The sequence below is a fragment of the Labrus mixtus genome, chromosome 10, assembly GCF_963584025.1.
Source record: "Labrus mixtus chromosome 10, fLabMix1.1, whole genome shotgun sequence".
Classification (NCBI taxonomy): Eukaryota; Metazoa; Chordata; class Actinopteri; order Labriformes; family Labridae; genus Labrus; species Labrus mixtus.
Genome location: NC_083621.1, coordinates 6,721,582 through 6,745,695, shown reverse-complemented (window position 1 = coordinate 6,745,695; position 24,114 = coordinate 6,721,582). Strand labels below are relative to the sequence as shown.

Sequence of the window (24,114 nt, the reverse complement as noted above, 5' to 3'; positions counted from 1 at the left end):
TAATTTAGATAAAACAAAATCTATATAATGCAAACCATCATGTTCACAATGATATTGTTACATGTGTGACTAATGCCAAACATGTAATTGGTTATCTCCCTGATATCATCCTATTCCCTCAGGTGGTGCATAGAACCTATTTCCAAGGGATGAAGTGTCTATTCCGCGTCTGCTTCTTCCCCAAGGACCCTGCCGACCTGCTGAGAAGGGACCCTGCTGCATTTGAGTACCTCTATATACAGGTAAAGCACTGGATTAAAGTGGGATTTAAAAGGAATGTCATTCAATCTCGTGAAACTGTTGGAGAGCTGTCTCCCTCAAGAGCAGCAGTTGCCAAGAGGAAGCTACGAGAAGTTCCTTAAAGTAGCAAGCGTAATTTATCAGTTTCTGTTGGATTATGTTTACCTTTGGCTTCTCTGAACGATTTTAGAGAAGAGAGTTTATGTCACAGGCTTAAATGCCCCTATTAAATGCTCTCCAAAAAAGTTTTTACAGTAATCCAACAGTCTAACTATCTGTCCCTGACAATTAAACCAATCACTAACAGAAGATTTCTAGTCTTTACCAGAGTTGTTTGCAGTTGGCAATGTTCAAAGAATAATTGATCCTGTCCTAACAGAGTCGCAATGACGTCATCAAGGAGCGTTTTAGCATGGACTGGAAATCTGATATCACGTTACGACTGGCTGCGCTCCATATCTACATCACTGTGTCCTCTGCACGGCCTAATCAGAAGATCTCTCTCAAACATGTGGAGTAAGTCCACAAACTTTACATTTTCATTTTAAATGAACTTGTGAGTAATTGCAGATCAAATTGATGTATGACATTTTCTGACCTTATTAAAGCATTCCCTGTATTATGTCCCTGAGTCCCAGAGTTAAGTTTGTTCATTCAATAATATCTGAATGATTTATATCTCATCTGAATGGTATCAAAAACTCAAATTACTCATGGATCATTTCCCCAAGTTCATTATGTTAGAGAGAATCCAGTACTCTGTAAAATTACAGCTCTCCCTCAATATACTCGTTTATTCTTCAGTACCTTAACCTAGCAAGTAATTAGCTTCTGGCATTACAATCACAGAAACAGAATAGATCCTCTGAGCTTGTATTAGACTCCAGGGGGTGGTGGGCATGTGAAAGTATAGTTGAAGAGAAGGTAGGCTTAGCTTACTGTGTCTTCCTCTTCCAAACTCAGGTATTTGAGTTAAGAAATTGTCCCTGGACTCTGATTAACAACTTCATTGATGTTTTGCTCTTGCTTGCATTCTTCAGTCATCTTTTTTATTACTTTCAATCGTAGAAAAGAGTGGGGATTAGAGCCTTTCCTTCCCCTAACTCTGCTTCCAACTGTCAAGGAGAAGAATGTGTGTAAGACCTTGTCTCAGCTGCTGAAGACCTACCAGCATCCACCACCTTCTGGCAACAAGGTTTCTCCATGACATTTCCATTACTGCAACGTGTACATTTCAAGTAGATGGTTGTTAAATTGATATTGCATATAAAAAAAACATTTTATAAGTACTGAGACATCTTGCCATCGTGCTGAACCATTGCTTATTTTTAAAACTAAACCTAAATAAATCTTCTTGTATTGTGAAGAAATTCTAATTCATTGCATTCTATGATTGTCTGTTTGAAAAGTAGTCCTTTATCTTAGGACAAGCCCTTCATCTCTACAGATTTAACTGTTGCATAAGACATAATGATCCAAATCTGTTGCTCAATAGTGCCCCCATGAGGGCATAGAGGCAAGATGTACAGAAATGAACATTTGTCTCTCATTCTTTTGACAGGTCCCTCCACTCCAAGGAAAGCTTCAATACATGCGTGTACTAAACGACCTTCCACCTTTTGGTGGAATACTGTTCCAAACTGTCGGACTGGTAATACATACTTTAATCTGGTGCACGAATACATTTGTTATTTCCTTGCAATGTGCTATTTTTTAGGGATATTGCTTGCACGGTGTATGCTTTTGTAGATGCACAGATTTAAGATTTTTAGAGAATGTCTACACAAGTAATTCTGAAGGGTATTAAATAATCTACCATAAGAGAAATAGAGGCAAATGGTTGTGATCTTCTACAGGATGACAAACAATCATCTACAACATTATTGGTGGGTCCTCGTCATGGCATAAGTCATGTTATTGACCTGAAAAACAACCTCACAACTGTTCTGACTGAGTTCAGTAGGGTTGCCAAGATCCAGCTCTACAGAGAAAGCCAAGGAGTGGCTCGTGTGGAGGTTACAATCCATGAGGCCAAGGTATTTTAACAAAATCTTTATAAAACACACACCCTGATTACACAACATTCCAATTTGCAGCTGTAAAATTTTTTATCTTGCATGCCATCTTCAATATTCCCATTTCAACTTCATAAATGATATTATTGAGCGAAAAAACACCTTTTAACTTTTTTATAAATGTAATTGTATCAGGTCATTACAAAAAGAGCAGGCAATGCTCATTGCCTGTCCCCTAAAAAGTCTCCTAATTCCCCTCCCTACAACCCATTGCAGCCCCTGGTCCTTCTCATGGAATGGCCTGAAGCCAGTAACTTCGCATGCCTGATCTCTGGCTACTATAAGCTGTTTGTAGACCCGAAACGGACCATCTACTTTCGGACTCCTGGTCAGTCTCAGCTGACCAAGGCAGGTATGTATTTTTCTGACACGGCAAAATGCATCAAAAGTAAAATAATGAACTTAAAATAAAACACTTAAAGCTTGTCTAGAGTTGCATAATGAATAGGCACATCTCTTGACAACATATTAAGCACTGCATGTCAGGCAACATTTGGCAATCTCAAATGTACGTTTTGTTTACATGGATATTGATCTGCTTCTCCATTGGCTGAAACCATTACCTGTAGCAACTAAGTTGTTCTGGACCTGCCATCCCATGGCGCCCTCTGCTGTCTCTTCTCTCATTTCAGTCTTGACTCATTGGAATGGGATACTTCATATTTAGTGTTCTAGAACAGCATCATAGAAATGTTTGAATGATTTGTACTTTGTCCAAATACACTTCTTGCTGTAATCATTAACATCAACTGTTCAAACATGAACAGAGCCTCTGCCATCCGCTCTAGTCTACGTTAAAGAGGATTCATCATACCATCACATTCCACCAGAATCTAACCCTCCAACCTCAAACAAACTTCAACTTCTACATTCATCCCTAAAAAAAACAACCTCCATGTGACCACCAGCTGTCACCTCTTCTTTCCCATCTGGATATTCTCCATCCCCACTAGTTCCTAACACCTTAAATTCTCCACTACTCTGATAATTCTATCCTCAGATTACAGAGGCTCCCACCATGCCCACCCACGGTCTGGGGCAACCAGCTTGTCAAGTGGAGGGCGGCGAACGGATGAGAGGGAAAGTTCACACAGGGAGTCAGGTTCTGCAAGGGCCCTAGTTCCAGCAGAGCCTCAACATCTAGGCCTGTGCCATGTCCATCTACGTGAACAACAACAATTTCAAACGCTCCAAACACAAGCCGAAGCTGAACTTGATATCAATGAGAACTTTATTTCCCATGAGCCACCTGGCCGGGCCCGAACCAAGTCAGATCCCACCCAGCAGAGTTCAGAGGAAATAGCTGGGGTTTTAGAGAGCCCACCAGTGGATAATGCAGGATTTAGAATTAGAGCCCAAACAACGAGTCAGTCCCAGAAAAACACGAGATACTTCTGTGACTCCTGCAAAGCGAGGCATAGGGCAGAGGGGCTGTCAACAGCGATGAACAGTAGTGGGAGTTCAGGAAAACACTGCTCCAGTTCTTGTGCCTCCCGAGATGGAGGTGCTGTTGACCTTATGGCCCTACCTCCCCCGGGAAACGAAGAGGAGGAGGTTGAGGTTGAAGGAGAAAAGCTACAACCACCACCACCTGCTATTGCTGCGCCACCACCGGGCTTCAGGGACAACAGTTCAGATGAGGATGACACAAAGAGAAGGAGGAGGGCTCGAATCAGTGCCAGTACAGGGGTCAACTCTGGGAAGCCGGCCCAAGCCAAGGAAGATGTGCCTGTGACACTGATTGATAATGTGGCCACTAGGACAGTCCGTGATCATGCCCAGGAGCTTGATGATGCTCTGGTGTCCACCTTACAGGCACTAGAGGCTTTGGCAGCCTCTGAGGACTACCCCCATCATCCTCAACAGCCAACACAGGCTGCAGGTCAACAGCCTCAGTCACGCCACAACCCACATCTCATTCAGAGAATTGAAAGAAATACTTTTGCGATACATGTTAATTGTTTAAGTCAAGCCTCCATGTCAAATGGCAAGAAAATCCTGAATTGCTTTATTTTTACAGTAGCAATGTATTTATAATCATTTTGAGTTGACGCTATACAAATAAAAGTTGATTGATTGATTGATTTTAAATGACAGAGATAAGAAAGAGATAGATAAGACAGATAAGATAGAGGGTACAACACAACCTCACATTGACCAATAATTAAATTTCCACTATTACACAAAAACAAAATAAATATTTATACTAATACTATGCTTGTGAAGACACAACAATAGCTGTTTTTTAACTAATGTTGTGAGCCTTAGATACATTTTAATAGCCTTTTTTGAAAAGTAAACTTTTTTTTTTTTAAACTTAATTTTCCAACTGAATAATCTCAAAATTTAAATAACAGTGAGAGTATGAGTATATAGGCCTCCAAAGGGGCTTTAACCCTGATTCTGAAGGACTGACTTTGGGATTTTCCTTTTTAGTTTCACAGTTCTATGAAGTTCTTTATCTATTTCACTTGTCTATGCACTGATTGTCCTAACGGTGTGCTTTGTTACCTTCCTTCTCAGGGCTGATTGTCTTAGCTGCCATTACACCAGAGTCATCATTGGACTCAGGCCATGAGACAAACTCCTCTGAGTTGACAGATGTTTCGGAAATGGTATCGGCCATGAAGCAGAACCAGAACCAGGCCTACTTGCTGGCTCACCATATCAACAAGGAACGTATCCTCTGTCGCCGCGACTTTCCCCTGGCTATCCCTGGCTGCACTGCAAAGACAATAGGAACTGGGGCCTTTTCTGTGGGTCAGATTCGTGCTGGCTGTCCACCCAAGCAAGTAATCCTCAGCAAGACTGTTCCCTTTAAAGTAAGTCCCAGTCAAGAATCTTCAGTGCTTAATGTTTTGACAGAACAGGGGGGGAATGAAGACACTACTCAGCCTAAACAGAAAGCAGAAATGAAAGCAAACTCTGAGTCCACCAAAGCAAACAACCCTGATCCCCCCCCTATGTCACCTGAAGAACTTAAAGTGTCGAATGCTTCCGCTCAAGTCAATAAAGATCAGAAGCTATCAAATTCTTTTGTGGAGAAACAGCCCCAAAATCTGTCTGAGAGTAAAACGGGGAAGACAACAGCACCTCTTAAAACAGACCCTAGCAACAAAGCCTTACCTATCCTCCTGCCTGTGGACAGAACTGCCTCTGCCAAGATTTCTCCTGCTAAAATGTGCCAAGATGCCAAGACTGCCTCTAGTGAGACCATGAAGCCTTCAAGCTCTACCGAACTTCTGCCAGTTGATGACCTTTTCTGCACATGCCCAGTGCAACAGGAGCCTGGGCCTAAACTGAGAATTAAAGACCCTCAGGTTCAGAAGGTAGTGGTGTTTCAATCCTCCTCCCCCACAGATGATGAGCGTCTTCGGGCCAAAGGTCTCCAGATGGCTAACAGTAAAGAAAATTCAGTGAGAGTCGGAGCAGATCCTAGTTCTGCAAAACACAGCCCTCAATTACAAACCAAGTACTCCCCTCGTTTGCCTGTAAAAGCAGAGAAAAAGGAAGCAGCTGAAAGCAAGACAGAGGGCACCCAGGGAAAATCCAATCCCGAGGCTCAGAAATGTCCCATAAAATCTTTACCAATTTTAGATGATCCAATGGCACCTAGCCCCTCGGTGGAAAAGGTCTCCACACTTCCAGCCAGAGATTCAAAGAAGCAGGTGGGCAGTGGTAAAGGGAAATCCCCACGCAGTGCCCCTTTCTTGAGCTTTAGAAACCTTCTTTCAGCTACGTTCCCAGCAAGAATGCGAAGAGAAACAGATGAGCGAAGGGCTCAATTGCAGAAAGTCCGTCAGTACGAGCTAGAGTTCTTAGAGGAGCTGTTAAAACCCAAGTCTTCCCAGGGTGAATTTTTGCCCCAGGGATCCTCACCAGTGCCCTCAGGCACTCCTTGTGCCTGCCAGCTCCGCACAAGCCCTATCCTCAAGGCACCTGGTATCTCTAGGGAGCAACGACGCAGCTGTGACTGTAAGCGGATGTGTAGAGGAATGAGACTACCTGACACACCTGTTGGCTCTACAACAGAGACACAACACAGAGGGAGAGAGAGAATTATCTCAAAAACCCCTCCAACAGTCTCCAAAGCCCCTCACACTCAAGGTGCTACAAGGCGACCTCAGACCTTAGAGATCAAAACTACACGAATACGCTCTACTAGCCTTGAGTCAAGAGAGCCAAGGGGAGAGCACGGTTCCTGCTTGCCTACTTGTACTTCTCAGACAGATTGCATGGGAGGTCCACAATATAAGAAGCTCCAGAGGCGATATAGCATTGGAGAGCTAGAAAACAGCACTAGCACACCTGTGTATGCTGAGGTAAAGCCAAAGGCTAAGAGTCTAGAGAAGGAGATGGAGAGAGTAAGGGCCACGGGACTGAGGCTCCCCACACCAATAGAGCCGATCCACACTCAGTCTCACCAGGACAAGGGGAAAAAGGGTGTATTTTTCATTCAGGGAGAAGATCTAGTGCGTGAAAGTAAAGATGAGCCTGGAGAGGTGCTGCTGACCTTGCCCAGTGAAGACAGTGATGACAAAGATAAATGCTGCTCATTCTGTTTCTGCTACAGGAAGTGTGAAGCAGCAGATGAAAGCAGTGAGAAGGATGAGCTCTCATACTCAATACCACTTCAAGTCCTTCCAGGCATGGAGCTGGACTCACGTACCTTCCCTGTAGTAAGCAAAACCCTCCAGGTTCTAAATGCAGAGGACTGTAGTGGGGAAGAGGAAGAGGAGGAGGAGGAAGAGGAGGAGCCACAGACACAGGAGATTGACCTCAGAGCCTGTAGTACACTGGAGGGGAGCCTGGCACGGGTACAAGCTCTGCAGGGGAAAAGTTTCAGCTTGCCTGATGGCTTCCTTAATGCCCAGTTGGATGCTAATGAGTTGCTTGCCATCCTGCGTCAGTGTGCCAGCAGCCCACAAGCCGAAGGTGAAGCTCGTCTTCCTCCCTCACAGATTACAGAATACAAACAGGAGTTGGCGGTGCGCTTCAAAGAATTCAGAGCATCTTGTCGGCGAGTGGCAAGTGTTGAAAAAAGCCCAACACGTATGCTTGCTGTTGTATCAGCCAGCTTTCAAGTATTGTGTGAACTGACTCAGACCTTCATCAAATTAGTCAGGGGGGTTCGTTCTGAAACCCAAAGGCTGCAGCTGTTAAGAAAAGTTGAGGAAGTAGCTATCAACTACACTTTGCTTCTACGTGCAGCAGAGGAATCAATGGGGCACTCAAGCAGCTTGCCCACAAAGACTGTGAGCCCTCAAGTTCCCTCAAACACCAATAACATGAGCTCTCTCACTCGACCCATCAAAACTCTGCCTGCCCTGTAAGAACAAAGCTGACAAGGAGGTATCCCAATGGTCCAGATTGTGACTGGCTACTCTATCCAAAATTATGATTTGTTTGTTTACATTTTTATAAGTCATGCAATGAATCATCCTCAGTGAAAATGGAAATGAACCTGTTCCATCCCATGTTTACAGTCCCTGAGGTAGCCTTGTGGATCTTGTTTTGAAATCTAAAGATACACTAAACTAATGCACAATGGAATAAGAACCCTATAACAGACTGGGTGATACAGGGCTAATCACCTCATCAATACTTACAATATACAAAATTCATTATGGTATAATATTTTATATGTAATGTACATTTGAGTTGTGTCTATTAGCAAATAATATAAAGTTTTGTGAAGACAAAAGTGAAGAATATATTTGAAATGTATTGTTTTAAGAGAACTATAAAAATCACAATAAATCATCAGAAATAAATGTATGCTCTGGACAAAAATATTTCAGAGAACTCATAACGTAGCGACTTCTGTTAATTGCATAGTCCAAAGCCTTGGTTTGGCTAGATGGTGATGTATTTGTTTGTCAAATTTTCTAACTGTTGTAATGCAAAATGGAGAGCTCTGTTGGCTTTGTTGAAAGCGTTTGGCGTTCTGCTGTGAAAGTAAAAATCTAAGTGCCAGTGTTGGAAAATGGAAACAGTTGAAAGACAAAGTATGACATTGTAATTATACTGACCTACAGAGGCCCAATCTCTCACTATAACAGTGCAGGTATGAACACACCTGCTCAGGGCAGATAATGTAGCAGAGACCCAAGTCATAGTCTAATCACTATACAGTGATGAGTGTCAGTCAGAGAAGGGATATCCATAATGTATTTAATAACGCACAGTGTATTCTACACCATCACTGACCCATGTCATACTTGCATTTCACTGACGTAGTTGGAAATATAGCTGTCCCTGAGTAAGCTTAGAACACGAATTTTGCACAACCTCTGAAATTAGCTCTGCAAGTTGAAATGTATCTTTTATTGTTCAATTAAGTGTTTTTTATTCACACTGCTGCTGAATAACTGACTTGAGTCAACAACACCAGTTACACATAATTAATCTCCTCAAAGCTAAAGCTTACCCGTTTCAAAGGATCCTTTGTTTTATTCAGGTTTTCAGATACAGTATAAACAAAATTGCTTTCTATGTGCTGTTATACATTGTGCAATCTAGCAAATATATAAGAAACACACAAAGTAGTTTTCTATGTATTTTAATAAAACTAACATCTGTTTCCTGTCTGAATTTTTCTTTGTGTCTCATCCTCTTGTTGTTCTTGGAAGTAAATCACCAAGGCTTTATAGTTGTGCTGGCCTAACATGTGTACTGGACATACTGTTAGAAGATATTGCTATGAAACAAGATTGTTAGTAACAACCCGGGCTGCCACAATACTAAAGACAAGTGTAGTATGATAGTGTGTAAATCAAAAAGCAGGCTTTCCAGCAGAATTTGTTGGTTTCAAAATACATTTGAGATATTCAACAATCTCTTTTAACAGTTTGTCCTCTGCTGTTGATGTGGCATTTTCCATAACCATATGCAGTGTTTTTCTCTGTCACTGTACTGCATGTTGTTCCCTATCGTATTAGACCTTCAGGGACAGATTCTTAAACAATTGTAGGGTATGAGACTGTTTATAAAGATTATTTTACAATTCTAAAGTGGAAAACAGGCTAAATTGAAATGCTGTGGTGGCAATATGAGTGTTTTGCAAATAATATTCTGTACAAAAATGTATTATTCTACACTGCAAATGTAAATAGCAAGATAAAATACTTGAGAAAACACAGAATACTTTTAAAACCTTACTTGTTTCAATTTATCCAAACTCTTCACTATTTTGTATAAAGGAAAAGATTAAACATGTCTGTAAGGTAATTATTTATAGTAGTAATGTAACATAGCAATTAATAGCAAAACCTATATTTTAATGAGTATATTACAAGCATAACGCATGGGACATGTTTATTTTTATAAACAAAAATATCCAGACAATATTATCTCATCAGCACTCGAACATTTGACATTATGGTGAACATTTGTTGTGGCGGTCATGTTCAGTTGCTTTGCTAAACTCTGTTGTTTTGTCTGTGTTTCATTCACACGGTGAGCTCGCAATGGCTTAATCCATTGTTTCTTTATGTGCACTTATTCATTTCTGTCTTTATTTACTGTCAATGATCTTTGTCTTCACTGTGGTCTTCCGTCTGTGTACAAAGTTAAGTCATGTTTTAAGAGCAATAAAGTTTATTGTATAAACTCTTTCAGAGAATTTGGAGATGACATTTGGTTAACTTGTAGTGACAGGGTGTCCATTAGAATTACTTTAAAGAAAATGCATCATGTTAAAGATAAATGAAGTGTCTCGTTTGCAGCTGCCAGCACGTCCTAACTACTGTTGTTGCCTCAGGCGAAAACTAATGTTGACTCAACAGTGTAAACCTCACTGACTTGACACAACAACATCCATTAACAAGTTTTTGTGTTTGTGTTGTTGACATTTAAGAAAGGTTTACTTTAAAACTGTGTTTTCTGTGTTTGTCATTTTTATTCTTAAGCATTTGAATAAGCAAATTGGAGCTAGCCAACAGCCAGCCAGAGAACTTTCTAAACATCGAAATAATGCTTTGTTCATTTGCCAGACTAGCAACAATAATGAACACAGCGTGTGAGTTTTAAGCTTTAAACACCACTAGTATTACACACCCCTCACACCTAAAAACAACAGCAATGCATCACTGTTAAATGTCACACTATACATTTGGACATATTTAAGTAGGAATACCAATATCAGATTCATGATGATGATCCAGGGTCCTTTTAATGTACTTTGCTGGCTCACTGTCATCAATCAATCAATCAAGCTTCATTTATATAGCACCTTTCACACAAATCAAATGCAGTTCAAAGTGCTTTACAGCAACTGAAAAACAAGAAGAAACATAGCTGGGATACGTGAATGCCATTTTGTAGTAACACAAAAACACCACTGTTAATGTTATCAGAATAAAAAGTTGTTTTCTTACTAGATAAAGTGAAAATGCATGTTGTAAAAGCAGCATTTACTTAATTTTACTGTTTACTGCATTTTGGTGAGGCATATTTGTAATGGTGCCTTAATCCGCCATGTTATCTCTGACGTCCTGAGGGGAGTGCCAGACATATTCCTGGAGCTTCTACCTAAATAAAAAATATTACTTTAATACATAGGGAACGTGCAGTTTAGTTACCCGAATTTAGATCATAGATAGGCTTATTATCAATTACAATCAATCATAATTCAAAAACTTTAAATTAAGTTAACATCGACCTTTTCATAGCCTAAACATACACAGCACTGTCCTTAGCATACTGGAAAGACTTGCTTTAACATCAATATACATTTTTTTATGAAACAATTGTTTTTATTTTTTCAATAAATTTAAGAAAACCCGCTCAAGATGCAGCTATTAATTGTTGTATCTGTACAACGACGTCTTTACCTACTTTTCGCTCTTTGGTTGCTGTGTTGACGCTTATTCGAGAGCATTTAAAATCAGATTTTAGTAAGCGTATCCCTTGCTCGCTCACGTGTATCTGGTTTCCAATCGTCTGCCCGGATTTACGTCATCACGTCAGGACGCAAATAAAAGCGTGCGCGCCACCTCGGGAGGAAAACCCGTTCGCGACATGTGTGGGACATAATGGTGGATAGGTAGGGAATACACTTTAGCTCAGCAGGAGCTGCTCATCAACTGTTGAACCATTTCCAGTTGTTGCCTTGGACTCTTCGATACTTGGGACTTAATTTCTGCCCGCTGGCGTAGCCTGCTCGAATCGATCGACGCCCTGGACCGCAACAAAATGCCGAATATCAAAATATTCAGTGGTAGTTCACATCCTGATCTGTCGCAGAAAATAGCAGACCGACTGGGTCTCGAGCTGGGGAAGGTTGTTACGAAGAAATTTAGCAACCAAGAAACATGGTGAGTGTTGCTACGTGAGGCAGCTAACAACCAGTAGCGTGACAGTGAGCACGCAAATGTTGTAGCTTAGCGACATGTATGGTGTCACTGTAAATGTGTCGCGCGGTGTTGTTAGGAACTTGTAGTCCACTCATGTGTCTGAGAATTCATGCTAACATTCTGCTTTGTAGTCCTTAACAACAAAACCACCTTCGTGTTATAATTCAGCTGAAATTATTATTATTACCTCGTATCATGTATCGTGAAGAGAAATTGTGTGACTCAGCATGCTGGTTTTTCCCTCAATTTAACTCTAGTTCACACACGTAGACACATGCCGTTGTTGACTCTTCCTCATCTATCTCCCGCCTGCCATGGTGTGTTACCTCCATGGCACTAAGTGATGTTTGTCTTTTCGCTTCTCTCTTCTTGCAGCGTGGAGATAGGAGAGAGTGTACGTGGGGAAGATGTCTACATAGTGCAGAGTGGCTGTGGGGAGATCAATGACAATTTGATGGAGCTGCTGATCATGATCAACGCCTGCAAGATTGCCTCTGCCTCCAGGGTCACAGCTGTCATCCCCTGCTTCCCATACGCCCGTCAAGACAAGAAGGACAAGGTGGGGGTGAGGGACATCTGTCTAATTACTTCTGTCATGCCATTTGCCATCAAGCATCATGACAAGAAGCCTGCGGCCATGTCCATCAATAAACACTTGACAAGGCATATTTGCTTTTCCTTTTTTGTTTGTTTTTCCCGCTTTCATCCTATATGCTTTAAGTGTTAGCTGTTTACCTCTCATTCGTTCTTGTTTGGCTATTTGCATGTTGTTTACTCTCATTGCATTACATTTCATTTCTATTACATTTCAAAAATATTGCATGGCTGGAATGTGTTGCACTTCAAACTAAGAATGCAAAATGTGTAAACGGTTGAGTTAAACTACTTTGAAATGAAATTATTTGAACTGTTTTAAGTTATGGAAACTTTCCTATGAGCCAAACCAATAGTTAAATGTTATTATTAGCAACAGGCCATGCTTGCCTCTTCACTTAGTCCATGTGACTGAAGAGATCTGTTTACATTTCAGAGCCGTGCTCCTATCTCTGCCAAGCTGGTGGCCAACATGTTGTCTGTGTCAGGCGCAGACCATATCATCACTATGGATTTGCACGCCTCACAGATACAGGTGAGCAGCACAAAAGTAGACCTATTTTTCTCCAACAATTTCTAAACCGATTAGCCTCTTTAAAACTATAATGCAATCTTATTGTATAGCCTTCCAATGTATACAGATGTCAATGCAGGACAACGGGAGATGAGCCCTTTTAATGGTCCTGAAAACCAGTAGTTTATGTTCAACTGCTGTGGCCCCAGTCCATATAACTTCTTCTAATCTTTTTTCCAGGGATTCTTTGATATCCCTGTTGACAACTTGTATGCAGAGCCAGCTGTACTAAAGTGGATTAAAGAGAACATACCAGAGTGGAAAAATTGCACCATCGTCTCACCTGATGCTGGAGGAGCAAAAAGGTTACGCCAATGTCTTGATACAGATATTCTGCCCCTAAAAATGTGATAAACTCCCGGGTGCTAGCTTAAAATCAATGAAAACATGTTTTCCTATTGCAGGGTCACTTCAATAGCAGACAGGCTGAATGTGGACTTTGCACTTATCCACAAAGAGAGGAAAAAGGCAAATGAGGTGGACCGCATGGTTCTTGTTGGAGATGTGACGGATCGGGTTGCCATACTTGTAGATGACATGGCCGATACATGTGGCACAATCTGCCATGCTGCTGACAAGTGAGCCTCTTTATTTATGTGTAGTTGTATTTAAACTGGGAACAAAATACTTCAACCATGTGGAGATGTCAATGTGTTGTACTATTTCTCTCCCTTAGACTTATTTCTGCAGGTGCAACCAAGGTGTATGCAATCCTAACCCATGGCATCTTCTCTGGCCCTGCAATATCACGGATAAACAATGCATGCTTTGAGGCTGTGGTGGTCACTAATACAATCCCTCAGGAGGAGAAGATGAAGCATTGTCCAAAAATACAGGTCAGGTTCAACATTTTATTTATTCATTCATTTATTTTGAGTTGATTTTAAAAAAAGCAAAGAGCCCAAATAAGTTATGAGGCTGGAACTTTTAATGGGTAAAGTACTTGGACATAGTCAGTGGTTTTTCTTGATATATTCATAACATCCCGTATTCTCTCTCCAGGTTATAGACATCTCCATGATCCTTGCAGAGGCCATCCGCAGAACTCACAACGGCGAGTCTGTGTCCTATCTGTTCAGTCACGTCCCCTTGTAACAAAGTGTCATGCATCCACTTCTGCCTGTTACGCCAAATAAGAGAATAGGGAATTCCCCACCTAATACGCAACCATTAGCAAAGAGGTTCTTTTAACTAGCCATGAGAAAATAGAAGGAACCGTCATGTCTGTTACTACCGCTGACCCCACCCGTGTGAGCCCCTTTCCTTCTCCGCAGTGTCCATGTCAAGGGCAGCAAAGCAACCGCAATCTACCTATTTAGGCCAGCGTATTTATTGTATTTGGATAAATAGGTGTTTATCCACTGTGAACTTTGTCTCACATATCATAAAATGTATAATCAGAGTTTCTCCTCCTGACCATCTCGCCTCTCCAGGAGTCATTTCAATCTGTTTTCTAAGAGCTTATAAACATCTTCCCGGCGGTTTCCAGTGGTCAGGAGAAGCACCTGCCATATAAAGCTATTACAGTGCTTTTTGTTACAATAAACGGGTGTAGTTTTTCAATGTTGCTCTTGTATATCTTGCTGTTTGAGAGATTACAATTAATGAAGTGAATGTGTATTGAACTGCTGTACAGTGCCACTGAAGCTCCACTCAACCGAGAGTGCCTCAACAGTCTGAAATGAAACAGCTTCTTCCTCCACTCCTTTTTTTCCTCCCTCCTTTTTAGCTGTTTTTATTTTATTTGTTCTCATTAATGAAGAATTTAGATGTGTCCATCAGAATGTAGGAAATGTTTTGGAGTGTTCCTGTCAACTCTTGAGGTGCCCTCTTTGAGTGGGGTTTGCCCAGTGTCCAGGGTTCACCCTGTGTGGTTCTCCTTTTGAAGGTCTGTCTTTATAGAAGCTGTGGGGTTTTTAGTTTGGGGTCTCTGCAGGCTGGAGCTTCCTTCAGAAATGTTCACCTGCTTTTTTTGTGTGCTTTTTTTCCTGTGTTTTTAAATGTTTTGGAGGAAGGTTTTGTGGTATGTGTGCATTTCAAGCCTTCATGTTTACTTTTCCAGTAGGGTGAATGCACCAATCATTTGATGATGCGTTCTTAATCTAATTAAAATGATTTAAAATCGTAATGCTGGTGCTTGTTTGTTTTTTTTCAGATATTGATGCACCAAATATAGGCCTATACCTGTTTTACAAAAACATATGCTCTCAATACTTATACACCCATGGTCTTGCTTTAATTTTTAAATTAGCATATGTAACAGGGAAAGTGTGCAATACAATAATTTATTTTACTTTATGAAACGTGTATAGATAAAAAATAACCTAATACGTTCTTCTCGTCATTAGATTTGTTGCATCAGATTTTGTTAAAATATGAAGTAAAAAATCTAACTCAAGAATAACTTGCCTTAATGTATAATGCATTGCATATGCATATTAAACAGCATAGGCTGTATAGAAACCGCTATGCTTTCCCATGAAGCAGCTCATGTTCCGGTAAATGAAAGACTTTGATTGCTAGACACAGTAACCAATCACTGACTGAGAGAGTCTCAATCAGGAGCTCTGATTTGAACCAATCGTTATTCAAGAAGAGGCGGGACAATCGCAGAGCGGCTCAGTGCCTTCTGTTAACTGGGTACCACAACGCATCGCCGGTCGGTATTAAACCGTGAAATTGTCCGTCCTCGTCTGAAACGTCTGGAAAACGAGTTCACATTGTAGCTGGACGAATATCCAGAAACTGCCTTAACCGTGTTCTGTTTGGGAAAGCAGACGTTTTGACGCCGTCATGTCGAAATGATGAGATAGAAAAATTGAAGTGCAACATCAAGAATTACATTTTCTACAGTTGTACTGCCTTGGTAAGTTACATTTCGAGCTATGATCACGCATACAACTGTCCAAGTTATTTAATTTTCCTTTGCATCCTTCCATAGGTATTTTTTGCTTTCGGTTTTAGTATCAGAACGGTCGAACGGATATGAAACCAGACTGCTCCGTTTCAGTACCTATAACTGTCCTGTCCCACTCCGTGCGTCTGTCCTGTATCAGGGCAACCAAGGGCGTAGGTTTGGATTCAACATTGAGGGACACATTTTTGAGCGTCAAACACTTCATTTCCTGCATTCTGGTGAATTTTTATGCAACACTTTGTGCCTTTTCTGAATTAATTAATGGCGGAAATGTCTTTACTATGTACAGGAAATTATAATTAATTTTTGAATTACTATTAATTATTCAACTGTATTGTTCATAACTTTCTGCATATTCAAAACATTACAGGTGTTTTGGGATGTTTTGTTAGGAATCATGTGCATCTCAAATCAAATCTATTAGAGAATGACACCTTGTTATAGCCTTAATATCCAAAATGAAAAACTACATAAAAGCCGTTGTTATGGCTGACTAATCTTTCACTCACTATTTGGAAAAAATGTGGTCGGATATTGTCCGTGTTTATTGCACTTAAAATCAATTGATAGGCAGGCTATATAAAGAATAATATCATCAAGGCATGTAGATTTATAGCCTGCTGTTTTTATTAATATGTTGGCAGGCAGAGGACAGAACAATTCCACAATGAATAAAGCAATAACGTAACACTGCCAAACATCACAATGACAGTGGACACATCCCCTGCGTCCCCCCCGAAATCTACGCCTATGAGGGCAACAATTACATTACTTAATTTTTTTCCAATTTTTCTCAGTTCAAGGATGGCAGAAAGTCCTGACCAAAACCTGCACGAGGAGGGTCCTGGGGACTCCAGGGCTCCTTTCCAGGCCTTCCTACATGGAGGGATCTCCAGCTTGGTATCAACCCTCCCCGCCCTTGTTGTCTTCCCTGTCTACAAAACTATTTTCCGTCAACAACTCCACAACACCCCAGTTCGCCTGGCAGTGGCACAGCTCTACAAAGAGGGTCCAGTAAAGCTCTACAGGGGCGTGGTCCCTCCTTTGCTGATGAGAACACTGAATGGTACACTGCTCTTTGGCCTCCAGGAAAACCTCCTCCATCAGCTCTCCGTGTCATCCCAAAATGCCCTCTCTGCCTCTGCCAGGTCTGCTCTGGCTGGTTTTGGAGCAGGTATTGTGGAAGCAATGGTTTTTACCCCCTTTGAGCGTGTCCAGAATGTGTTGCAAAATGGCCAAAACGACCATCATGTGCCCACCATGAAGAGTGTTCTTGTGAGGCTGAGGTCAGAGAAACTTGCTATAGGGTTCTACAGAGCCTTCCTGCCTATCACTGCCCGCAACGCTCTGGCCAGCTCCCTCTACTTCGGCCTGAAGGGTCCTGTAGTCGCTGTCTTGAAGGGACAGGGGGTCCCTCCAATGATCTCCTCCTTCATATCAGGGGCCGTGACCTCCATGGCAATCAGCCTGGCTCTCTACCCACTGTCTGTCCTGGTGGCAAACATGCAGGCACAGGTGGGGCCAAGGGAAGGAAAAGGGGTCATAGCATGTTGGAGGATGCTGTGGACATCTCGGCAGCGGAGTGTAGCTCTGCTGTACCGAGGAGGTTCTCTGGTTATTTTGAGATCATGCATCACATGGGGAATCACTAATGCTATTTATGAAAGCCAGCAGAAACCTTCAGGCTGACCAGATACTGTTGAGTTATTTTTTTGTTTTTGTTTTTTTGATCACGTCAAGATATAACTATTTTACATATTTCTTAATCGATTATCAACTGGATAACAGCATTACTTTTAAAATTAAATGAAGAACATGCGACATTTTGATCCAGTAAATGTCACCCTTGAGCATCAGAATGAAACCAAAACAAACTGCTGTTACGCGACACCTCCGCAATAGTGAAGCCTCTGCTCTCCCCCGGAGACCCACCTCCAACCCCCCCTCTCCTCGCGTTCACAGGAAGGAGCTATAAATTTGAACGTACCATAATTAAACACCATCAAGTGCAAGCAGCGTCCTTTACTCGAGCTGCAATTGCCTGTGGTCTGCATTGTTGTGTTAGCAGGCTAATGTTAGCACACTTTAGTTAGCCCGTAGCTTCACATTGCCTGTAAATTGACACAGAATGACAATGATCTAAAAACGCTTACTTGACATTCAAATAAGCAGTGAGTAGTCTATGTTATTCTTCTTTTCTCCAGTCCTTTACTTAAATAGTTTTACACAGGGGTTGAGGCAGCCGGTCAATCCGTGATGTAAATACGGCTCAGACAACAACACAGCCAGTGGGACTCGCGCTTCATTCTAGACAGTCATGACTCAGAGAGACATTTACATTGGACTTACTTGATTTCTGCTATATTTATGTGTAAAATGTCGCACATTATTCCTTTAATTTTCTTGTAAATGCTTCCTCTGAACAATGTTTGTAAACATTGCTCCTCCACACATTTATTAATGCACAAGGGAATCCTTTTTGCAGGTGCCATACCCAATATGCCTTTTACCAAGCTGACATGTTCATCTTGGAAAAAGTACAGTTCCTAATCAAACTTTGCCAAAAGCTCTGTCCTGACAGTGAGCCAGTGTGCACAATAGGATTCTGAAACTGAAGTAGCTGAACGGAGCTCAGGCATGTCATTTTATTGTTATAGGCTACACCTGTTTTTTCCTGCTTTATCATGTCAAATGTCTCCTGTGAAAAAACACCTATTAATAGAAATTGTCAATGCAGCCACAAGTACTTGATCCTCTGTATGGTTCAAAGCAACTAACACTGCCAGTTTTGTAAGTCAGAATGCAGGAAAAGTTAAAAACACCACTATCAGGACTTGAAGTGATGACCAAAAGTTGTTGGTGCTCATAAGCTACTGGTAACTCACAGGTGCCTTGTATTTTTATATTCTTAAAGGATAACTCCTCTAATGTTATTCTCCACACTTATCAGCACATTCATGCAATCATTGCTCACCCTGTAAAAAGGTTGAATATTATCTACTGTGGCTGTGAAGGAGCTTTGCTTTATTAAAAGGAACTTTTTATTTCTTTATTTACATACAGTATAGCATTAAGATGAAAAGACAGAACGGTTTTTGGAATGATGATTATTTACTCTACCAGGCATGTTTGATCAAACAAATCAGTTTCATCATGGCAAAAGGGAAATCTATAATTTAAAGGGCTAGAACCCTTTGTCAGTCTCTGGTACCACTTGAATTGACATCAGTATCAGGAGATTTCCCCACTTTCAGTGCAATACTAAATCCTTGGTGGTCCTCCAAAGTGTGTAAATGAGGTTGATGCATGGTCTATTTGTATTAAAAAGGTGTTATTTACTTGTCTGTATGAGATAAATATTACATTTGAATTAGATTATTAGAACAAATAACACAGGACTCCGTGGTCAGCACCGTTGCCACACAGGAAGAAGGTCCAGGGTAAAGATCTGTTTGCAAGCTGGGACGTTAATGTGAGCATAGGTGTGCATATACATGAACGTAATAAAATTTAATTCCTATTTATCACTGTGATACTCTGTTAACTTATCCAGGAGGATGTCTGCCTCTCATCAAACCTGTAATGCCAATGGAATGCAGGATACAATAATAAAATGGTTTACCAGTGAAAGGAAAATATAAGTTCTTTGTGACCCCAATAAATACCCCTGTTTTAATAGTTATTGTAGACCTTTGCTTTTCATTGATTAATATGAATAGACATGCACTTTCCTTCATTTCTTATTGTTTAGAATAAAAATTCTAAACATGTCATGCCATAACAAATCCACTAGAGGGTACTGTGCGTTAGAAAATGTATGAAATCTTCCCACATCAATTTAGTGAACAAGTGTGGACAATAAAGTGGATTCCCTGTGCACAGCACTGTCATTCCTTAAATCCTGGTGCAGGTGATGGCAGGAAACATCATCTTGACAGCAAATGAGAAGATTCAGCGCACACAAGAGCTCTGAATTACTTCTCCTTTTTATGTATTTACATAAACAAACAAACGTTTTGCCTTTAAAAAAAAAAAAAAAAAAAAAGTCAGGTTATTGTGAATGAAGGCATCCAAATAATTCTAATTGACAGTTGTATAATTTAATTTGTTGAATTTATGGTATATCGAAGACTGTTTGGATGTTCACACGTTTTTTTTTTTTTTGGATGTGATTCCTGTTTGAGAACATACATGCTCAGTGGTTGCACGGTCCACGCCTGTAACTGGAGGTGCAAATTATGAACCAAGAGACAACACTGATCGGGCAGCTGCTTGTGAAATTCAGGGAAATCAGTTACAAGCGTGTCCAATCAAAATGCTTCCTCGGAGTTTAAGGAGCCAATGAGAGGCAGAGCATCCGAGTCCATGTTGGCGTGTTGAAGGGCGTGTTGTCTCTATTTAAACCTCTGGATTTACACAGATTACACAGACGCACTTTACAGAAGCCTACCTGTAAAACATCGTCACAGCGCATCCGCTCTCCAGGTAAGTAGCCTACTTTGGACTGTCTCTACCGTTCAGATAGAAACTTACTGATTAAAAAGCAAATATCGTAAGCATCGTTTAATTATTCCTGTGTAGCCTAAGTATTGTGCAATACTTCTGTTATAGGCCATTTCAATTCAGGCAAGTTAACTGTTCACTCCGTAATGTCTTAGTCCTATAAACATTGCACTCCTCTGCAGAGGGTGATACTTACTGTATGTGTGATTTAATCAACTGAAGTTGATTTTTCAACCTGCTAGTGTAGTCCCTTTTAGTCTATTGTTCTGCCCATATCCATTGAGCAAAATCAACGTTTTATTTATGTCGTTTCATGCGCATCGGAAATATGTGATGTCACCGTCAAACTTTCCCATGCACACTCGTTATAAACGGAATGACAACATTTTCGAGTTAGGAAATATTATTTCCTGATTATCTTTAAGACCCCACATTTAAGTAAACCACTGTACTGCCTGCATGTTTCCTTTAATCCCAGTGAGCACCGTTGTTGCATCAATACTTTATATTACAGTGTAAATATTGCACCATAGTGGTTGGTTAATTGTGAGGGAGTTGCTGAAGTTGGTGCATGTTGTGACTTGTGATGGTGCCTCCCAGTACTGTTTGATCACACGTTATTGCTTTCACATGCAATCTTTTAAAACCCTTGTGTGTGATTTTGAATTCTGTATTTTGATGTGTTAAGAAATGTTAATTTCACTCTCTCTTTTTTCTCCATTAGAAATCTTTGAAAATGTCAGACAAAAACACTGAGATGAAAAATGAGATTGAGTGCTATAACATGAAAGGACTGAAAAAGGTTAAGACGGAAGAAAGAAATCAACTCCCTACACAGTCCCGTAAGTATTTCAGAGTGAAAAGGAAAGGGCTTATAACAAAAAAAAAAGCTATTTTCCAATCAATCAAGGATTGTCTTTCCTCAGATTTTTGTTCTGCATTATTAGAAACCTAACTTACTGTCATTATTAAAGGCAACATCAAACATTGTGTCAGTGATTACTTGTAGGTTCACGCCCAGCTACCTCTGTGCTTGTTCGGCTTTGTGCTAACCTGTTAAGAGTTCACGGCAACAACAAAAAAATATCTCTCTATCACATAATCTCTACTTTTTTAGAAGGTACAGTCAGTGTATGAAAGGGCTATGCTGGGCAAATTAACCTCTTGTGTTTTCCAGCAGAGTTATCGAATACAGTCAGTTGATAGGAAATGGGTTTGATGCCAGAATAATGTGCTGCACCGTAGAGATTACTCACCCAAGATGTGCTCTAACATGAAGCAGCGGGAACAATGGACTTACAGATAAAGAAATCTTCAAATCAGATCTCTCCTGACTCATTCTTGCACTTTCTCAAGACTAACACCAGTCTTTATGTTGGTGGTGAGACACTCTTGGCATTCATACAGAAGTATTTGGCAAAGCTGATGCATGTTTGCTTTTTATTATTCTTTAACAGTGATGTGTCTCTAGCTATGTCCACAGCTTTACTTGGTCTGGTTATTGCCAGAGGCTTATGTTAGGATAGATATACAACAGATATACATTTCTGTATAATTACCATATCTTTAAACACTAAGAAAACTCTGAGTCTGTTACGCAAGCTGAGCGTTGCTTTGTTGCTTTGTGCCAGACATCTTTTAGGAAGGCAATTTTGTAATGAAAGATGTTATTGGATAGCATTATGGGATAGCATTTTTTTTTTCTTCCATTCTATCTAAAATGTGTCTTATCTTCTGTGCCACAGTAGCTCTTAAAATATTTGAACTCCAGTCAAAACATGCCTGGTAAATTAAGAGAGAATCTAAGAGAGGAAAAAAATACTTGCCCCAGTGAATACTTGAAGTCTTGGCAGATTATTAGGATCAAACCAACCAATACCTCAGAGTGGAATTGTTCTGTGGTATGGCATCAAAGTAGCAGTTTAAAATCCATTAATATTGGATGAAAGTGAGTTATCACGGTGTTTTATCTGTTTGTTTTTTGTCCTGACAAGAATTGAGAACTGATTTTTGGTCTCCTAAAAAAATGATCACAAAATGTCTATCTATCTCTGTCTGTCTGTCCTTCATTTTTCTACAGAGATTGAGGAGGAGAAGGCCCAAAAACAGAATACGTGCACTCAAAATGCAAACTAATTTCTCTCATTGACTTCTGGACTGCTCTTCCTCCTGTCAAGAATGCTGACCATCATCTCCACTTCCTCCTCTGTTTTCTGTGCAGCCATGTTTGATTTGAAACAGTGTATGGTGTTTGGGAAAAATCTGTCTATAATCAATTAAACTCTTGCAATGGGTGATTTCTTTTCCTTTGCTATGCAGTTTAAGGGGGCTGAGCAGTGTAAAACAATAATTTGGAAGGGTCATGGTTCATAAATAGAAGAAAATAATTTTATAAATGGAAATTAAAACCACTGCATTGTTAATAAAACCATAACTATGTCTGTAATTTGTGCCATACAGGACATGTTCTGAAAATGAACCCATAAAATGATATTTTACTTTTAATAAAATGTATGAAAAATGTTTTTCTGAGTTGCAAAGTCATCATTGAATCCATCTTTGTTATGTTAAGTATACTAGGAAAGATTTTATAAGGAAGAAGATTTTTATTTTAACTGGACATTATCCAGGATATTTTTAACCTGATGCTAAAAAGAAATATTCGCTCAGCTGTAGGGCTCAATTATTAGAACAAGTTCCCTTCGAACTCAGACACGCTGTAACATTGTTGGTTATTAGGAATTTAAGTTGTGGTCACATTCATGAACTGTTTTCCATTAAATAGTTAAAATATTAAACTATTCACCCAAAACAAGCTAAAAAAACAAAGACAATGTTTTATCTGATCGGTACTCGGTTAACATAAAAGGAAAATCGAGCCCATTTAGTGAACAAGTGTGGACAAACCTAAAGTGGATTCCCTGTGCACAGCACTAAATCCTGGTGCAGGTGATGGCAGGAAACATCATCTTGACAGCAATTGAGAAGATTCAGCGCACACAAGATGATGAATTACGTCTTCTTTGTATTTATTTACAAACTTGAACAGACAACGCATTTCGCCTTCATAAAAACTCAGGTTATTGTCAATGAAGGCATCCAAATATTTCTAATTTACAGTTGTTTAACTTAATTTGTAGTTTATGATAAAGCAAAGACTGTTTATTCTACGTTTTTTCTTGTTTTTTCTTGTTTTTGTTCTCTTTGAGAACAAATGATTCATGTGCCTTGGCTGCTCATCACTTACATATTATTGATAGCAGTTAAAGTAGGTTGTGAATTACCCACATTGTGAAACCTCCTCCACCTAGAGTTACAACAGGTCTAAGCCTGCTGAAGAAAAGGGAGTTGATGTGCTCCAGGCGGTGCACATTCCACATTCAAAATATGAGACTTCATTAAATGTATTCAGTTTTTGGAAGCCTATGTGTCACATTCAAAGCTAATGTTTGCTACAACCCTTGTGTCTTTTGAGTGTTAGGCTGCTTAGGAGACCCTTTACAGATGCATCACATGGATCAGGGGCTGATAACTTTTTCTTCCCTCACACTACGCATGTGGGTTGCTCAAGAAAGTCTGAGAGAAGAAGGCTGTGATTTATTCATTTTTCCCATAACAAGCCTGTTGAAACATGCTCACAGCCGCATGTACGAGCTTAAGTGAAATTGTTTTCTTTGAGTGGAATAAAGATACTAAGATTATGTAGGTTCACAATTTATGTGAATCTGCAGAAATAAATGGTATATGCAATTTTTTTCCTAGCCAATTATCAGGTGTATGCTTTTCTCTGCACTATGACAACTGACTTAGTTGCAAGAAGAGAAAGAACATTTGAGGACATGATGACAGGAGGAA

General features: G+C 40.2%; 3 protein-coding genes and 1 long non-coding RNA gene across 8 annotated transcripts in view; all 4 read left to right on the top strand.

The window, feature by feature from the left end:
• frmpd3 (FERM and PDZ domain containing 3) overlaps nucleotides 1-8,905 on the top strand; it is an 87,529-nt gene extending 78,624 nt beyond the window's left edge. For 2 of the 4 annotated variants that reach the window (XM_061047779.1, XM_061047781.1), the window contains 8 exons: nucleotides 123-242; nucleotides 620-756; nucleotides 1,309-1,435; nucleotides 1,802-1,891; nucleotides 2,097-2,276; nucleotides 2,499-2,667; nucleotides 3,316-4,197; nucleotides 4,839-8,905. In XM_061047779.1, coding sequence (XP_060903762.1) covers nucleotides 123-242; nucleotides 620-756; nucleotides 1,309-1,435; nucleotides 1,802-1,891; nucleotides 2,097-2,276; nucleotides 2,499-2,667; nucleotides 3,316-4,197; nucleotides 4,839-7,648 — 4,515 coding nt within the window. In that variant the 3' untranslated portion in view covers nucleotides 7,649-8,905. The remainder of the gene's footprint in view (nucleotides 1-122; nucleotides 243-619; nucleotides 757-1,308; nucleotides 1,436-1,801; nucleotides 1,892-2,096; nucleotides 2,277-2,498; nucleotides 2,668-3,315; nucleotides 4,198-4,838) is intronic. The other 2 variants (XM_061047780.1, XM_061047783.1) reach the window with 2 other exon arrangements.
• A 2,392-nt stretch (nucleotides 8,906-11,297) lies between these two features.
• On the top strand, nucleotides 11,298-14,974 carry prps1b (phosphoribosyl pyrophosphate synthetase 1B). Of its 2 annotated transcripts, none has more exons than XM_061047785.1 (7): nucleotides 11,298-11,632; nucleotides 12,047-12,230; nucleotides 12,702-12,800; nucleotides 13,020-13,144; nucleotides 13,244-13,417; nucleotides 13,516-13,675; nucleotides 13,842-14,974. In XM_061047785.1, the coding sequence occupies exons 1-7, from the start codon at nucleotides 11,511-11,513 to the stop codon at nucleotides 13,932-13,934; spliced, it is 957 nt and encodes a 318-aa protein (XP_060903768.1). In that variant the 5' UTR covers nucleotides 11,298-11,510; the 3' UTR covers nucleotides 13,935-14,974. The 2 variants fall into 2 exon arrangements, with proteins under 2 accessions (XP_060903768.1, XP_060903767.1); XM_061047784.1 differs by having other exon boundaries at nucleotides 12,047-12,236.
• A 479-nt stretch (nucleotides 14,975-15,453) lies between these two features.
• On the top strand, nucleotides 15,454-17,577 carry LOC132981736 (solute carrier family 25 member 53-like). Its single transcript, XM_061047778.1, has 2 exons — nucleotides 15,454-15,705; nucleotides 16,554-17,577. The coding sequence occupies exon 2, from the start codon at nucleotides 16,561-16,563 to the stop codon at nucleotides 17,443-17,445; it is 885 nt and encodes a 294-aa protein (XP_060903761.1). The 5' UTR covers nucleotides 15,454-15,705; nucleotides 16,554-16,560; the 3' UTR covers nucleotides 17,446-17,577.
• Nucleotides 17,578-20,088: 2,511 nt separating this feature from the next.
• Nucleotides 20,089-22,784, top strand: LOC132981737 (uncharacterized). Its single transcript, XR_009674645.1, has 3 exons — nucleotides 20,089-20,241; nucleotides 20,984-21,101; nucleotides 22,340-22,784. It is a non-coding gene; the product is annotated as an uncharacterized LOC132981737 (long non-coding RNA).
• The last annotated feature ends 1,330 nt before the right edge of the window (nucleotides 22,785-24,114 follow it).

Excerpts from the sequence above, each read along its gene's own strand:
- prps1b (XM_061047784.1), top strand. The coding sequence starts at position 11,511 with ATGCCGAATATCAAAATATTCAGTGGTAGTTCACATCCTGATCTGTCG. Across the intron at positions 12,801-13,019 it reads TGCACGCCTCACAGATACAG|GGATTCTTTGATATCCCTGT; the intron begins GTGAGCAGCACA and ends TCTTTTTTCCAG. Across the intron at positions 13,676-13,841 it reads AGCATTGTCCAAAAATACAG|GTTATAGACATCTCCATGAT; the intron begins GTCAGGTTCAAC and ends TTCTCTCTCCAG.
- LOC132981736 (XM_061047778.1), top strand. The coding sequence starts at position 16,561 with ATGGCAGAAAGTCCTGACCAAAACCTGCACGAGGAGGGTCCTGGGGAC.